An 11,864-nucleotide genomic window follows, 5' to 3' on the forward strand; every position below is an offset into this window, starting at 1 on the left:
AATTATAGAGTAAACATTTAATATATTTTTTACTTTCAGTTGGAGCAAAAGATAGCCGAATTAGAAGCAAAATTACTTTCTTTACAGAACTCAGAGAAAATTAATTTACGGGAAAATCGTTTAAGTACAATCATATCTGAATCTAGTGATACCTCAGAACTTCTTATTGATTTGCCTGAAACAATCATAGATAATTATAACGGTAGCCCGAAGACAGAGTCACCAGAGACTTGCCCTTTACTAGAACGAGGTGATTCAGGACGACATTCTATTGATTCAAGACAAGCACCAAAAGAAAATATATATTCACTTTTTTGTGTTCAAGCTAAAGAAAAAACTTCCACAAATTTTTGCGTTAACAACACACATGTTGAAATAATTTACGCGGCTGACGAAGAAGGTGATGTTTCTGGTTCCAATGATACCAAATCAACGCAATGTGATTGTAAAACATTTGATACAAAACTTATATTTTCTTTACATAAAAATAAGAATTATTATTCAAAACTACAGAATTCGGCATCACCTACATTACAAACTGACAAACAGAAGGAAGAAATCACAGAGTTACCCAGCGACATGACAGATAACGACGAATGCATACTTCCTGAAGATACGTCTGAAATGGAAGAAGAGTTGCACAAGGAAAGAAAAGATCTTGAATGTAAATTAGTAGACTTAGAAGAAACATTGTTATCTTCCTGACCTGACAACCCGGCTGATTTTATTAGGATATTAAGCAAAAGAAACTTCGACGGTAGTTTACTGATATGCAAATTGTTTGTTACTTGCAAGTATTTGTTTCTTATCCTGTTTTAATAATGTACATTGATGTCATGATTTCTGACCTGGTGCGAAAGACCTACAAACTCTATGAATCTGACTGGTTTGGATAATATCTATTTGCCTGATTTACTGTGGATGATTGTCGATTGACTATTCTGACAACTGACTAATTAATACCAAATCTGAAGTGATGACTGAGACAATCTGTTCTAATCAACGGGAATGTAAAAAAGACGAAACAACTGACTGTGACAAACCTCTGGACTGACTGCCCGACTGATTGACCGAACGACTGACTGTTAAATGCTGACTGAATCTGAATTATCTAAATGACTGACAGGAGTATACTGTTATTGACTAACTGCCTGTGTCTTTCATCGATTAATGTGTAATATGACATTTTTGCTAGCCATTTATTTGCCGAGTCATTTTACAGTCACATGAAAATGTTAAGCCATTAATCACACAAGAAATACTATATTGCACTTGTCAAAGAGTTAAGCCGGTTTTATGAAAGCAACTGCTGTCGATGAATTATGATATAAATGGGGTTTATTAATGCAAGCCTTTATTATCAAATTAATGTTTAATCATTGTTTATTACCGTGGTAATGCCCGAGTACAAAACCACATTATATATTAATAATGTCACTGGTCATACAAATAGATATCTATCAACATATAATTGTTAAAATCTGACATAATTCACTTTAAATTCTACTGATGTTAATGATGAATGTCTTCATTAGGGTAACCCAGTACTAAATAATTATTTTATTGTTTTAGTTGTACAAATAAGTTTTATACAGAATTATCACTTCCAAACAAATATATTATGATTAATTCAATAAAATGTTAGGATTGAAAAAAAATAGACGTTTGTAAAATCATGATCATCGACTCTCACTCTTACATTCCAAATATGTTTATGTTCACTTTAAAATGTCAATCACAAGTAGGTTGCATGTTTGTGCGTAAAGGTACACGTGAGTATATGTCAAAGGTGAAACACGTGTTAAAATGCTGTAAGTTGTTAAAGTGAGCATAGTGGTCAATGCTGGCAAACTAAGACATATAATTATTCTTTGTGTAATCATGTATCCTCATATTACTGAAATGTGTTGAAGACTAACAATTAAGCTACTGAGTGAAGAAGAAGATTTCCAATTTTCCAAAGAAAATTGACCGTACCAACCGAAAGTTGTTTATTTTAGGTTTGAATTAACGAGGAATATCCAAACTTCTTAAACACAAATTGTATCACAAAAATAAATATTAATTTTCCACAAACAAAAGTTTCAAATGTCTTACCCATGAGGCTGGTTCTTATGAGTACTCAATAAAGTTTCTATGTTAACGTTTAGTATTTTAATTTTGACAGGCTGGTGGACACTGTTTTCACAAAAAAAAAATCCGTTCGCATTATATCCGTATAGGATGTAGGCTTTGTGTACATATTGGTTCCGCTTTCTTATGGGTTTCAATGGCAATTTAATCATGTTTGTTACGAGCGCACATTTCTTATTTAATTTACATCATACAATTTAAAATTGTAATCTGAAGAAATTTAACTCGGTGCAAACATGTATTGCTGCACAAAGTAATGTTTTTTTACAGTGAACCAAGACATTGTACTGCATGTATTGGTTCGATTTTACCGTGCATCATGTTAGTATTTTATCATATTAAATAACAATATAATGATTGTGGTGCATTAATCTGTATGTTCAACATTTAAATGTCCAGCTATTGTTCATCATTTGACACAATGCACATTTAAATAATAAAAATATGCGACCGCTTGAGAAATCCATGTCATAATTTACGAATGTTTTTTTTTTCTCATTAATAGTTTTTCTATTTAATTGATAAAGAATTTGAATACATGCTATTAGATAATCGCAACAGGTCAGCAATCTTGAGAATAGAGTATATGAAATATAAGCCACACTACATCCATTTAGGACTAACCCAAAGTGCGAGCCACCGAGACATGCAATTCTTGTGATCATTGCCGGTCTAAAATGTCCATTTCAGTGGAAAAAAATCAACATATTAATGTAGTAGCTAACCATTTACAATATTCCGTACTACTAAAGTGAACCCATTTTATAGTATTATCATGTAGCTATACTCATTATCAACTGAATCAGATATTAAGATATCAGATTATTAGCAAGAAAACAAACACAATGCTGATTTACATTGAACAGTAAACATCGACAAATATGTATTATTAACAAAATCGAATATAAATATTTCTAATTTATACTTAATCAGATTGGTCTAAACATAACAGAATTCAAATTGTATTCACGTCTTTCTACATTTTCCTTTTAAACATTATTATAAGATTATGTTAATAATAAATTCTCTATCAGAACCTTTAGTAATAAGATCTTCAAAGTCAGGATAGGAATAAGAATTGTATTTGTTGGTGAAACCATGTAGTATTACTCTGTCGAATTAGTAGATCCTATAATGTTTTTGAACTACTAAACCATAATATGTTTACATTATATATATTGAATATATTTCTTATGATCAACGTAATCTTCTCTTTCTAATTGAGGCTTTCTGAAATGGCTTGTTGTCCCTTCAATATTGTAGACAGGTGAGTTTGTTACACGCCTGTGAGCATACAACACATTCCTTCGTTCTATGACTGGGCTAGGCTGAAGAACACCACTGTCCCGTGGATCGCTTTGGTTCGAGGAACCATGAACAACTTTGTCAGAAACTGCCATAATGTTTTGGTGTGTTTGGTTTGTTTGGTTTGTTTGGTTAAAACTCCAGGGTGGCTGTATGTATGAAGCTTCGGGAAATTCCTGACAACTTTTGTAATCACTTTCATACCTATCGTTCATTGCGATACCGGACTCCAAAGGTGAGCAATTACTTTTTCTGTTGTTCTCAATACTATCATTATTTTTCAAAGACGATTTGTTTTTTTCACCATTAGATTGACTTATTTTATCATGAAACACATTTGTAGCCTCGTGTCTAAATTGTGTTTCATTAAAATGATCAAATCCTTGATTACCGTATCCTCCTTTACCATCATCGTCTACAGCAGCAGGCGACACGCGCATTCTCAGCTCTCGAACATTTATTGCGTTCGGATCACGCTGTTCACAACTTACGTCACCAACTGTGGCTCTTCGATCGTGACTTTTTCCAACTTTAGTTTTTATCGTATGAACTCGTTTATTGCCATTACTAATATAAGCTCTAAAATGATCACTGCCAAAATACAATCGATCATTTAGCTCTCGAATTCTTGCTTCTTTCTACAGACATAAACAAAAATCACATTTCATATTTAATATGTTAATACATTATACTGTTAGTGCCAGTGGCTACCAATTATTAAATCAATCCGTATATCAAGATAGGAAATAACTAATCAATTATTCTTCTATTGTGCGGTGGTAAAATAAATTATATTTTGATTGCTTCAGAAGATAACAGTTATATGGCTTGATCGGAGCTTATAATCCTATAAATAACAATTATTAAATGTGTGTCTTTGTACTCACAAAGGTAATTAAAAATCGCGACAATAATAGTGTGCTCGAAGGCTAAATAGCTAAATAAAATACAGAAAGCATTTATTTTTTGTATTATGAATCGGTAATCAGTGACGTTGACCTGTACTTAGTGACAGACCTTTAGCATATAACTGTAATGTGTTACAAATAATAATAATTAAAATACTAATTCTCGACACACCACATTACTGTGAAAGTAGGCCAAGTATGGCATACACTCAATCGATTACTTTAAACCCAAACATTGGCTATTCTCATGAGCAGTTTCAATTGTTTTAGTAATACAGGTACAATGTTACCTCTTTCAATGCACATCGAAGTGTCTCCAACTCTCCTTCAAGAAGTGTTTTTCCGTATTCGGGTTTCTTATTTGATACGTGACGGGACCAACGCAAACAGCAAGTTGAGTTTCCATTGTTTTCTGACAATTTTAAGGATGAATCGAAACGTAAGCTTTCCTTTGCCTTTTTTTGAGAACCATTCATCTCATGCATAATCAATATCTAAACGGGAAAACAAGTAAAACATTGGAATGTTACATAATGAGCACAATAATTTGTTATTACAAATGAGCACATTAGACTTTTTTATATAATTCTAAAATCATTTTACAAACCTTTGGTAAAACAAGTAACAGCACTGCATGACCAGTCGATACAAAAACAACCAAACACACCAAGATGAGCTTTAAGTTGTGATCCACAGATTCTGAACCTACAACTGGAAGAATGATAACACCGAGACAAATTGTGACGTAACAACACGTACTAATTGAACGAGAGTCTCTTAGAGGTGGTGACGAAACGTGCCGAGTTCTATGTGCAATATATATTCCCGTTATCATCAACAGAATCTTGGTGACGTATATAATTGCCAACCACATCCACATTCTTCTGCTGATACTTGTAGTATAAATCTCTATTACGTTATCTGAAGTTTTCTAAAGTCGGAGAAAACAAAATATTAGTATAATATCACATTATTATAATTCTTCTACATGATACTTTTGATGAATAATAGGAACCTCACATGCATATAAGAACACTTTTAGCTATTAGACAAACACAATATTTAAATATGTATTTGTTCAATTATTGATGTTATTGTTAAAAGAAAAGAAAATCAGAGATCTTTGTGTTTTAGGTTTTAGTACCTGAAAAAACGGCAGGCGTCTAATATGAAGACACTGTATTGGATCAATCAGCCACCATGAAGTCAAAATTATGGCGTCGACACAAACCATTCCGACAACTAAAAGTAGCAATAGTTCATCTTTGATGGGCTATAAGTAGTATAAAGGTAACAAATTTAACATTTAATTTGATTCTAGCATAATGAATAACAGAGGGTTTGATGGATCTAACTTATGCCATAACATTATATCATGAAATATAGGAATACCATGATTATTGTTAAAGCTGCATTTTGTTGCTATTAACAAGCTATTGCAATCATTATTAAAAGTTATGATATGGATTTTGTGTGTATTACAATAACCTTGATATGAATAATTTTAAATCAATATTATTTAAATAAATTGCTAAATGGAAACATTACTTATAGTCAAGTGGCTTCTTGTAATGTAACCAGAAAGAGCATCAGAACATGATATGGTTCTCAATGAATTCAGATACTAATGTGATTGTAGAATGTTTTGTTATACCTTTTTATACTGCAGCTTATAGTTACACTTCATATTTTGTGGAAATAAGTATTAAAGTTACCTTTCTTTTAGGTTGTAACGCTTTAAATATGACGTACACTCGCCACTGTTTGACGATTACAGACCCGTATTGTAGAGTAAACCCAACACAAAATATACTGACTGAAAGCTGTAGCGGATTTCAATACGAAAAAGATATAAGTACATTAGTAAAAAAATATGTATCTTCATGTTTGATTAAAGTGATTTTATTTAACATAATTGGATGTTAATGTTCATAGATCTACTTTTGTTTTAGAAATTATTTTACAACAGCTCATATACAAAGAAATCTATGGCATCGAATGTTTGTGTCATTAAATGGTGTTGGACATTTTACTTGATAAACATTGATCATATCTGTACTGATTCCTAAGACTGGAATCCCACTGACGGTGATGATGGCTCCGAGCAGCTGCATAATTGTAAGATTTGGGCTGGTGAGTTTTAAAACTCTACAAATAAAAAAAAGGGAAGGAAGACATAAAACAAAATGAACATTTTGTGACAGCCAATAAAATACTAGGGTTATTATAAAAGATTAAAACGTATCGATTTCATTTTTTTTCAAAAGAACAAAATAATGTTAGAGGGCGACACACTTATTTCATAATAGTGGAACTAATGAAGCTTCAGCTGCACTGAATAACGACAGCTGGACACGTGAGCAACACTACAGTATACGTCGGTACGTACCTATTATTTCGATATTTAATATTGCATATTAACAAGATGAATGCTAGTAGTGTCACTGAGCCCGCACATGACACCATGCAAATATAAGCAACGGCAGATAGTTCCAATTTTACCTCTCGAACGGAAACTATAAACACAGCAGGAAAAAAACACAAATCAACGTTCAGTTAAAACTTAAACATGACGTCTTAAATTACATATCAAATAATTGTATCTTTTTTAGGCCTAATATTGATTGTGATTTGTCAAAATGATTAATTTATATCGCCTGTGCTATTACAGGTTATATTTCCAATCGAATGATATAATTATACAATTAGTAATTTGTATTACGTATACGTTTATATTGTTAATTTTAATCAAACTTGCTGTTTGAAATGATTCAATTATGATGTCAATTATTTTGAAATTCACTCATTTTATAAAAAATGAGCTATCAAATAATGGCGTACATACGATACAATTTAGATATACAATATTGTAAGATGAGGAAGATAATTATAGTGTAAGTGTATATCTTTTATATTAATAGGCCTACCGTACTACTGTGGACTTACTTGTATCCTTGCCATGGTTGTCCGGAACGCTGTAAATACCAAAGTCATGATCTACAGATATACAATTACCCTGTCCAAGTGTACACACAGAAAAGTTAGCTGCTCGGACGCCGAGAGCAGAGAATGAAACATAACCCTATATAGAAACATAAAGATCATGAATGACACGGTTAATGTTTGCAATGCTTGTATTCGGGGGTAAGTTCTTAAGTTTTTGACTAATATTATTTATGTATTTTTAATTTTAAAAATGTTGTATCTAACCGTTTTGCCAATGAATTGTACTTTTCTAATTGATGCCACCAATTCGTTGTTAAGTTTAAGTCGCGTCCCCACTGCTGATGACGATACAAAATAGCGTATTACATTTGGATTCGAACTGTTGAGCGCACGTGACGCTGTCGCCAGTGCATCATGTGCAAAGGCACAGTCGTTTTCAGGGTCGTCACTCTGAAATAAATCGGGTTTCATTTAGACGAAAGAACATTTACCATAATGATTGGTTTTGGGGAAGAGTGTATGAGAAACTACTCCGATGTTTGCGCCCTCTATCGACTCACGCATTGGTTTTTTTTTTTTGTTTTTTTTTTTTACAATTTGAATACAGTATAACGTTTATTATTGGAGTTGGATAGCCGAGTGGTTAGGACACTTGACTGTCATCCAGATAGACCCGGGTTCAATTCCCGACAACGACAACTCCCAGTCCACTCAGCTGTAAATGAGTACCTGGTTGAAAATACTAGGGAGAAAAAAGGCGGCGTGGAAAGGAACTGGCCACCCTACATAATGCCGAGGCTTAGTAGGCCTACAATGAGCTCCTAACAGCTCATTCCCCTACGTTCAGAATGAATACGGGACTCACCTTTTATAACGTTTATGATGTCGAAAACAATAAAAACTTACATTGATATAAGTTGACACCCCAAGACACGTTACATCCTGAATTGACCAATCAGTCACTCCAATACAGTTCAAATGCGGAATAATATTGCACGTTGACTGGGTTGTAAATATGTAAATTGCATGTGGCAGTGTTGGTCGTTGATATAATTCACATAAAATTATATTTAATGTTGCATCACTGGCTATCAAGATCATGTGACGAATAAAGTTGGTCTGTGATGAGTAAAATATGTAAACGCTACATACAATATTTTAGGTTAAATTATAATGAATAGGCCTACAAAATACCACTTCTGACTATAATATAATATGTTGGGGTTAAACTTCCATCAATCATATTGTATATGGTTGGTTTGTGAAAATAACTAATTTAATTTAATAAATAACAAACAATTTCAATGAAACAATTCTTGTAAAAAAACTACTTGCCTCAATTCGAAATACGTCATTGGTGACGTGGCCAGAAAGTAGAAGTGATGACGTTTGGATGTTGTAGTATTTAAGATGTTCTACTACAGAAAACATAACCTATTAAGAAAACAATCCTTTCATCATTAGAGGTCTACTATAGTAAAATGTTTCTTTAATAATTATATAGTAATCATTTTAATAATACTATACTACTTTTATTTCAGTGGATTCCCTAGTAAAGTTCTTTTTTTTGTCAAGAATATATTAAGAATTGCTTACTTACTTGCTCGTAATAAGCTCCGTCTTCATGGACTACATCGACAAGTGATATTTGGTGAGAAGCTAGATATTCGGACAAACCTGGGCTACCAGAGCCAAGCCATAGTGCAACTGAGAATGTGTTTTCATTGGTACTAACATCATCAAACTTCTGGCTACTGATATGAATGACGTCAGAGCTAATATATTGACTGAAGTTGGAAATACATCCTCCAGTTACGATAAGAAGAGGAGGCTCGTCGTAAAAACCTTGCATATTGTTAGTGACGTCACTTTCACACTAGAGTAAAAAAAAGTTTAATTGATAATTGACAAAACTATTCTTATTAAACATTATCATTGCCATGCTCAACTATCACCAACAACTTTATTGGAATCATCATTATCATTTTTTTCATAATTATTTAATCCTCCACAAAACAACTTTTTACCATTAGGCCCAGTTATACTAATGTGTATTTTATTTATTTTCAAAGGAATCCGACGCGGCACACATCATTCGATGATAAATCAATTTATTGTCACCTACTGGTTAGTAAAAATATCTATCCGTAAAACCATTTTGTGTTGATCAAATATCATTGGACATGCTTCTAATTAACTTGTTTAGAAGACTTTGATTACATTGTTAGGCATTGAGTATTGTAATAACAAAGAGTATTTTGACACATGTTACCATAAAACACAATAGGTACAATGCTAAATTATGGCGCTGTAAACAAGCACTGATTATTGGACAATATACTTTAAATCAATGTCACCGTACCGAGAAATAAGTAAAATGAACAATCCCACCAAAAAGTATAATTTTGTACACGTTAATAGATGATGGTGATTGTATGCGATGCAACCAATTGCGGCCGCCAGAGAAACATTCGCTTTATAAATCCGTCTATGAAACTTAATTAATATAATAAGAATGAGCAATTTAACAGCATGGTGCCTAGATATGCGACATATGATCATCTTCGGTGCGTCAGCTGTAGCATCATGTTGCAAATTGATAGGCTAATTTCAATGATATTGATCGACACTCTTAATGCTTCCGTGAGGCAGATGTATTAGGTAAAAATGGTACCCTGAAGTGATACAAATAGTTGCGATTCCACATTATTGCTTGTCTTTTTACACAACATTTTTCGTCCGGTAGAATTTAAAATTGGTTTGAACATTTTAAAAATAATTCTATGGTCCAAGTTTTGTCACTTGGTAACTTGTTCCAAATTCTATAGGCCTATTCTGATCAAAGTAGGATTAAAATATGAGTAAGTGTATTGTTATTGAAAATAGAACAGGCCCTATACTAATGTATTTAATGTAATTGTTACATTCGTATTGAAAGTCCATAGAAAAATACAGCGATAATTACAGTGCTGTTTCTTGATAAATATTTAATCTCGACACAGTATTTCCTATTTATTATTATTATTATTATTAGTATTATTATTATTATTATTATTATTATCATTTAAAAATAAATACTCACTTGTGATTTGATATTATAGACTAGCGTATAATTCCGTAGGATATTATGCTGTTGGTTGAGTGGTTCTACATCCAAAAAACATTCTTCAAATGGTACTCCATTTCTTAATCTCGTTGGGAACATCCCCCATATATGCAACTCACTTGTATTTTTCGACAGGATACCATTGCTGGTGGTAAAAACTAGAAGAATAGAGAAAGGAGTAAAAGTCAAAATTGACATCTTACACAGATCACCGCTTTTCAGTACCAAGGATACACAAATTGTCTGTTTGGAATCTGTATGTTTGTGGTAAAGCTTGCGGATCACACCACATAGTGTGGCGCTGTTTATTTTCCTAAACCGTATTGGTTATTTCCGTCGAACTTTTTGAGAGTCCTGTTCTAGAAGTCTCCGGCCTCTTAAAAATGTTTTTCGCAGAGAAAATGATATCATGATTGTCCAAAAAAGGAAGATCAATGAGTTTATTAGGTATATAATCGAATATTACCACCTCCGAGTCAGTCTAACTAATACAGATTTATTCTTAAACGTTTCACGATCGTGCATATAACAAAAGTGTTGGTACATTATCAACCCTCTACAAGTATAAGTAAACATTTGTTTAGTTCCAAAGATTTGTAAATTATTTTTGCTGCACAAGTGGTGTTATTACAAACCAAGACAATGAGATCAGGAAATGAAAACATTGCTTGAATTTATTGAAATTTGATATTTTGTAGTTTAAAACTGCAATCTAGAAATTAAATCGTGCCTTACGCTCTCAAACACTAAGTACGTTGTTGCGACAATTGACGGTAATTCAACCGAACAAATACGCCACAATACTACATGACTGAACAGCTGATAATAGTCTTTTATACGTGTATTAAGTAATTCATCATTACGTCATACATATCATATTAACCTTGTGGTTAAAACCAAAATTACCAGTTAGCTCAGTCGCCTGAGCTTCGTATTAACGTTATGTCGTGGGTTCAATTCCCACGCTGGTCGGTGGAATAGAGTTAAGCAAAACAACTGTGTTTGGGGTTGTTCACAGAATTATATACGTCCCTCTTTCCACCACACATCATAAGGCGACAACATCAATGCATCTGGTGCTGGAAACGACCACAAAAGGCTGTGACAGGGCCTTATAATATGCTGAGGCAGGGAGAGCACAATTAACATCTTTTTTTATGTAATTTTTTTTTTCAACCTGTATTCGATCTCGTAAATGTTCGCCCTCCAAGAAAGATTACACTGAAAATTAACATACGTATGTAACACCTAAAAATCATTACTACTAATAAAAATTCAAAATATAAATTATACTTTATAATACAAAAGTTAAAATATTTTCAGTGTAGTAGCATGTACTGTTTTATTCATAGATAGTAAACTGTGAAGAATAATGAGATACTTAATGATTTTCTGCCGACTAGATTGAAACTACAGTAATCGAATATTCAGAATATAATTATTTCCTTATGAATATTAATGAGGTA

General features: G+C 32.7%; 3 protein-coding genes across 5 annotated transcripts in view; 1 reads left to right on the forward strand and 2 right to left on the reverse strand.

The window, feature by feature from the left end:
* LOC140050516 (gamma-aminobutyric acid type B receptor subunit 2-like) overlaps positions 1-2,675 on the forward strand; it is a 44,502-nt gene extending 41,827 nt beyond the window's left edge. For all 3 annotated transcript variants that reach the window (XM_072095747.1, XM_072095749.1, XM_072095748.1), the window contains exon 17: positions 40-2,675. In XM_072095747.1, coding sequence (XP_071951848.1) covers positions 40-705 — 666 coding nt within the window. In that variant the 3' untranslated portion in view covers positions 706-2,675. The remainder of the gene's footprint in view (positions 1-39) is intronic.
* A 401-nt stretch (positions 2,676-3,076) lies between these two features.
* On the reverse strand, positions 3,077-6,460 carry LOC140049929 (uncharacterized). Its single transcript, XM_072094881.1, has 5 exons — positions 6,380-6,460; positions 5,491-5,619; positions 4,954-5,277; positions 4,637-4,840; positions 3,077-4,076 (listed from the first exon to the last, which is right to left on the reverse strand). The coding sequence occupies exons 1-5, from the start codon at positions 6,458-6,460 to the stop codon at positions 3,303-3,305; spliced, it is 1,512 nt and encodes a 503-aa protein (XP_071950982.1). The 3' UTR covers positions 3,077-3,302.
* Positions 6,461-8,153: 1,693 nt separating this feature from the next.
* On the reverse strand, positions 8,154-10,483 carry LOC140049930 (uncharacterized). Its single transcript, XM_072094882.1, has 4 exons — positions 10,375-10,483; positions 8,893-9,168; positions 8,628-8,726; positions 8,154-8,411 (listed from the first exon to the last, which is right to left on the reverse strand). The coding sequence occupies exons 2-4, from the start codon at positions 9,142-9,144 to the stop codon at positions 8,154-8,156; spliced, it is 609 nt and encodes a 202-aa protein (XP_071950983.1). The 5' UTR covers positions 9,145-9,168; positions 10,375-10,483.
* Positions 10,484-11,864: the final 1,381 nt, after the last annotated feature.

Source organism: Antedon mediterranea, chromosome 5, assembly GCF_964355755.1.
Source record: "Antedon mediterranea chromosome 5, ecAntMedi1.1, whole genome shotgun sequence".
Classification (NCBI taxonomy): Eukaryota; Metazoa; Echinodermata; class Crinoidea; order Comatulida; family Antedonidae; genus Antedon; species Antedon mediterranea.

What these genes read in the sequence shown, in the direction of transcription:
- LOC140049930 (XM_072094882.1), bottom strand. Translation starts at nt 9,144, where the DNA reads ATGCAAGGTTTTTACGACGAGCCTCCTCTTCTTATCGTAACTGGAGGA. An exon ending in ACGGAGCTTATTACGAGCAA is followed by an intron (nt 8,727 to 8,892) that starts GTAAGTAAGCAA and finishes TTTTCTTAATAG; the next exon opens with GTTATGTTTTCTGTAGTAGA. An exon ending in ATGACGTATTTCGAATTGAG is followed by an intron (nt 8,412 to 8,627) that starts GCAAGTAGTTTT and finishes TACTCATCACAG; the next exon opens with ACCAACTTTATTCGTCACAT.
- LOC140049929 (XM_072094881.1), bottom strand. Translation starts at nt 6,460, where the DNA reads ATGCAGCTGCTCGGAGCCATCATCACCGTCAGTGGGATTCCAGTCTTA. An exon ending in ATATGATCAATGTTTATCAA is followed by an intron (nt 5,620 to 6,379) that starts GTAAAATGTCCA and finishes TACTACTTATAG; the next exon opens with CCCATCAAAGATGAACTATT. An exon ending in TTCGATGTGCATTGAAAGAG is followed by an intron (nt 4,077 to 4,636) that starts GTAACATTGTAC and finishes TTATGTCTGTAG; the next exon opens with AAAGAAGCAAGAATTCGAGA.